Source organism: Nansenia antarctica, assembly GCF_963989245.1.
Source record: "Nansenia antarctica genome assembly, chromosome: 2".
In the NCBI taxonomy this organism is placed as follows: Eukaryota; Metazoa; Chordata; class Actinopteri; order Argentiniformes; family Microstomatidae; genus Nansenia; species Nansenia antarctica.
The window spans coordinates 12,979,563-12,984,562 of NC_137675.1; the positions used below are offsets into that span (position 1 = coordinate 12,979,563).

At 51.5% G+C, this 5,000-nt stretch overlaps 1 protein-coding gene across 1 annotated transcript in view; it reads right to left on the reverse strand.

Annotated features, from left to right (window-relative positions):
• The window catches only part of LOC308151696 (endonuclease V-like), a 51,844-nt gene that overhangs the window by 22,618 nt on the left and 24,226 nt on the right, over nt 1-5,000 (reverse strand). Inside the window, exon 8 of the mRNA XM_080524614.1 lies at nt 4,041-4,112. Coding sequence (XP_080380740.1) covers nt 4,056-4,112 — 57 coding nt within the window. The 3' untranslated portion in view covers nt 4,041-4,055. The remainder of the gene's footprint in view (nt 1-4,040; nt 4,113-5,000) is intronic.

The window sequence follows — 5,000 nt, forward strand, 5'->3', positions numbered from 1 at the left end:
TATTCAGGGGCGAGGGGCGGGGGTGGGGGTGGGGGTGGGGGTGGTGTGCCAGCAGCAAGGGGATTAAGGCAGGGAACGTTGCCATTGGCAGTGGAACAGAGGAGAGGTTACAGTGTGTGTGTGTGTGTGTGTGTGTGGGCCCATGTGTGTGTGTGTGTGTGTGTGTGTGTGTGGGGGGGGGGGGGGGGTTAGTGTGTGTGTGTGTGTGCCCAAGTGTGTGTGTGTGTGTGTGTGTGTGTGTGTGCCCAAGTGTGTAAGTGTGTGTGTGGGTGTGTGTGTGTGTGTGTGTGTGGGTGTGTGTTCCCATGCGTGTCTCAGGTGTTGACACTGGGCCTGATAGAGAACACCTGTTGTCTGTCTCTGCCAAGTCATCAATCAGAACAGAGCGGAACAGACCGGAACAAAACGTTTTTGCCGGGAGTGTTTCTTTTGGAAAGGTTACATCTGAGGAGCTGAGTACCAGGGGGGTATTCCATCAACATTGCTAAAGGAAAATCCAGGCTTATTAGTATATAAGTCTTGTGAGACTTCTCAGAAAATCCAGGCTTATAATGATAAATCTTGCGAGAGTTATGAAAAATACGCTCGGATTTTCCTTTAGCGACGTTGATGGAATACCCCCCTGTTCTGTTCGACAGTCATCATATCTCTCTCTCTCTCTATCTCTAAACGTATGCCCATCACACTTCCAGTTGGGAGCACCTTACTAGGGGCCTCTCTTCTCCTCTCCCCCCTCTCCTCTCCCCCCGCTCCTCTCCCTCCTCCTCTACTCTCCCTCGGACAGAACTACAGCGAGGAAGGTCAAGGTTTGACTGCAGCATCGAGGGAGAGAGAGAGAGAGAGAGAGAGAAAGAGAGAGGGAGGGACCTGGAGGCTACTTATCGATCTATCCATCAATACAAACGATACAGTCAATCAATCTCTCTCTCTCTTCCTCTCTCTCTCTCTCTCTCTTCCACACACCTGTTCGATACCATTCCCCATGCCATCCTGTACATTACGATGAGCCCGTCCTCCGACTTCTACCTCCAGTAGCCTCCCCTGGAGTGTATGGATGCACACCAGTGAGCACGAAGCACGAAGCACGAAGCGGGCTCCACATCTGCTGTGGTGGTGGTGAGGGCTGTCTGTTGAGTGCTAGCAGACGGAGAAGATTCTTCTTCTTTTTTTTTCTTTCTACACTGACTCTGTGAAGAATTTACTAATACGCAATGTTCAATGGTTCAATGCCAGTGGCATTGTGTGTGTGCGTGTGTGTGTGTGTGTCTGTGTCTGTGTGTGTCTGTGTGTGTGTGTGTGTGTGTGTTGACTGAGTGCTGACCTATGACCAGTTTGGAGTGCTCAACGAAACACAGTTTGCCGTTTCTACTCTTCCACTTTATTCCTTTCTTCTTCGTTCTTCTTGATTCTCTCTGCTCCCAGCCTGTCTTTTAAATATATCCCTTATATCCCCTCCTCCCCTATCCACCCCTCCCTCTCTCCCTCTCGCTCTTGGGGGCTTAGCAATTGTTCTTGTGTGTGTGTGTGTGTGTGTGTGTGTGTGAGTGAGTGAGTGCGTGCATGCGTGAGTGAATGTGTGTGTGCGCGCATGTGTGAGTGAGTGAGTGCGTATGTGCCTGCGTGAGTGAGTGCGTGTGTGTGTGAGTGCGTGAGTGAGTGCGTGACTGCGTGAGTGTGTGAGTGAGTACGTGATTGAGTGAGTGCGTGAGTGCGTGCATGTGTAAGTGAGTGAGTGAGTGCGTGACTGCGTGAGTGCGTGAGTGACTGCGTGAGTGCGTGAGTGAGTGCGTGAGTGCCTGCGTGAGTGAGTGCGTGTGTGTGTGTGTGAGTGTGTGAGTGAGTGAGTGAGTGAGTGTGTGAGTGAGTGTGTGAGTGCGTGCGTGCGTGAGTGAGTGAGTGAGTGAGTGAGTGAGTGAGTGCGTGATTGAGTGAGTGCGTGACTGCGTGAGTGATTGAGTGAGACTGCGTGCGCGATTGAGTGAGTGCGTGAGTGCGTGAGTGAGTGATTGAGTGAGACTGCGTGCGCGATTGAGTGAGTGCGTGAGTGCGTGAGTGAGTGAGTGAGTGCGTGACTGCGTGCGTGAGTGCGTGCATGTGTGAGTGAGTGAGTGAGTGCGTGAGTGCGTGAGTGCGTGCGTGAGTGAGTGCGGCGATGACGACGTGATAGTTGTGAGGCAGGAGGCAGGAGGCAGTGACTCATCAGAGCCAGAGGGCCGTGGCGGCGTGGCGTGGTGTTCTCAGGGAGGCAGCCTGGCGGAGGGAGAGGCGGGGTGGTGTGAGGTCAGGCGTGATGAAACCATGCGGATCCACTCCGCCGCATCTAACAGACGGATAGACAGACCCACGGAGGGACGGACGGGTGGATAGAGAGAAAGAAAGAGAAAGACGGACAGACGCTAGAGGAGGTCTGTCTGTCTGTCCGTCTGCAGGCTTCCGCTTCACATCACACCGGGGCTTTTCTGCGCTGCCTCCCCATCCGCCCTCTATCCCCCCTCCCAACCCTCCCTCCCTCCCTCTCCCATCTACGATTCTCTGCCTCTGTGGGATTGCTGAAAGAATCCCCCCCCCCCACCTCTCTCTCTCTCTCTGTCTCTCATAGTGCATTCCCAGTGTGTACAGGGGAAGACGGGCATGCTGCCAGTTCTCTCTCTCTCTCTCTCTCTCTCTCTCTCTCTCTCTTTCTCTCTCAGAGCCCAGATGCCTGCTGATGCCTGAGGCACAGGCACACACGGATACTCCCTCAACTCACTGGGGGGGGGGGATAGAGACGGGGAGGGAGAGAGAGAGAAAGAGCGCGAGAGAGAGAGAGAGAGAGAGAGAAAACGTGAGGATATCCTTGAGAGGATTCTTAGAGGGGGATCAATCGCCTCATGTCTTCAGCTCCACTTGCTACATCAAACAGGTACCCCTTACCCTCATTACCTATGAACACACACATTCACACACACATTCACACACACACACACACACGAACGTAATAAAAAAAACGCAATCCCATCGGTTTATTCTCATGGGAGATGATAAGGGCACCTGAGTGGTATGTTAGCAGAATTAGACCCTCTACGCCATGGGGGCGGGGGGGGGGGGGGGGCATCGTCTATTAGTGAAAAAAAAAGTGTTTCCCACAAAGGCCACTTTCCCCTCGATAAGTGCAGCCGTGAGCTCTGACTGAGCGATGGACACGAGACACACACACACCAAACCACTACAGGATACATGTTCTCTCTCTTTCTCTCTCGCTTTCTCCCTCTCTCTGAGAGCATTGATTCCTGTCCTCCTATCCTATCCCTCCCTCCCTCCTCATCATCTCCCCCTCGTCCACTCCTGTCCTGTCATTTCTCTCCTCCCCCCAGATCCTCTCCGTCTCCTCTCCTGCTGCTCTTCTCTTTTCATCCCCCTCTCCCTCTCTCCTTTCTCCTTTCTCAGAACATGTAATTCCTGATACCAGCTACAGATAGTCAGAGAGGTGCTCTGCAGGGGTGCTATGGTGTGTGTGTGTGTGTGTGTGTGTGAGTGTGAGTGTGAGTGTGTGTGTGTGTGTGTGTGTGCGTGTGTGTGTGTGTATGTAAAGCTACCAGAGGAATGGATACTAATGTCAAGGCGCTAGACTGACGGTTCTCTGAGGGTCTCCAATCACAACACTGCTTGTTTTCTTTCCCCCCCCACGGAACGGGGAGACAGAGGGTGGGAAAATCACAGAGATTCATGTGGTGAACAGTGTGTGTGTGTGTGTGTGTGTGTGTGTGTGTGTGTGTGTGTGTAATGTATGCATCGTTAAGAAGACTCCTTACGCAGAAGGAAGCTTTGATGATTCAGGGAAAAGAAAGTTGTGTGTGTGTGTGTGTGTTGGGGGGGGGGCGCTGACTGTTATTTTGGAGGATGATCACAGGATCAAAGGTTCTCTTCCCCTCCCTCCTCACTCCATCCCTAATCCCTAACCTCCTCCTGTGTGTGTGTGTGTGTGTGCGCGTGTGCGTGTGCTTGTTTGTGTGTGTGTGTGTGTGTGTGTGCGTGTGCTTGGGTGTGAGTGTGACACCTACCTGGTTCCTCTCTGCTCAGGTGTCAGTGGAGGGGAAGTGGACACGCAGGTATTCCCTGGAGCGCATGTCTGCCTGCAGAGAGAGAGAGAGAGAGAGAGAGAGAGAGAGGGGGGGGAGGGAGAGAGAGAGGGAGAGGGAGAGAGAGAGGGAGAGAGAGAGAGAGGTGTTAGTCCTGCATCCAAACAGTCAAAACAAGATACAACATCCTTTATTAGCCACACAACCCAAGTCGTGGGAATTCGTTTTCAGCAGGGGTTGGAGTTCTACATACCAACTCTAAACTAGCTAACTAACCACTCTTAACTAGCCACTCTAAACTAGCTGAACCAGCAGAACTAACCACTCTAAACCAGCAGAACTAACCACTCTAAACCAGCAGAACTAACCACTCTAAACTAACTGAACTTGTCATTCCTTCGTTCTCCCTGCACCATCTCCTCTTCCCAAAAACGTTTCAGTTCAGTTTCACTCAAGTTCTGGTGAAAAGGTAGGATTTGTCCCTCTTTCCCACTCATTCAGTGTCTAAACCACTATTTGTTATTATTCATAGTGGGGGGGGGGGAAAGGGGTAAAAGTATCAACGCCATGCGCCATGGATACACTGACTGTATAATAATCCACTTTACAACTTTGGCCTCATGTCATCTTAGTCTAACAAGAGTTGGGAGGATCCCTCACTGTACAGAAACCACACAGGATAAACCACACAGGAGTTAAACCACACAGGATAAACCACACAGGAGTTAAACCACACAGGATAAACCACACAGGATAAACCACACAGGAGTTAAACCACACAGGATAAACCACACAGGAGTTAAACCACACAGGAGTTAAACCACACAGGATAAACCACACAGGATAAACCACACAGGATAAACCACACAGGAGTTAAACCACACAGGATAAACCACACAGGAGTTAAACCACACAGGAGTTAAACCACACAGGATAAACCAC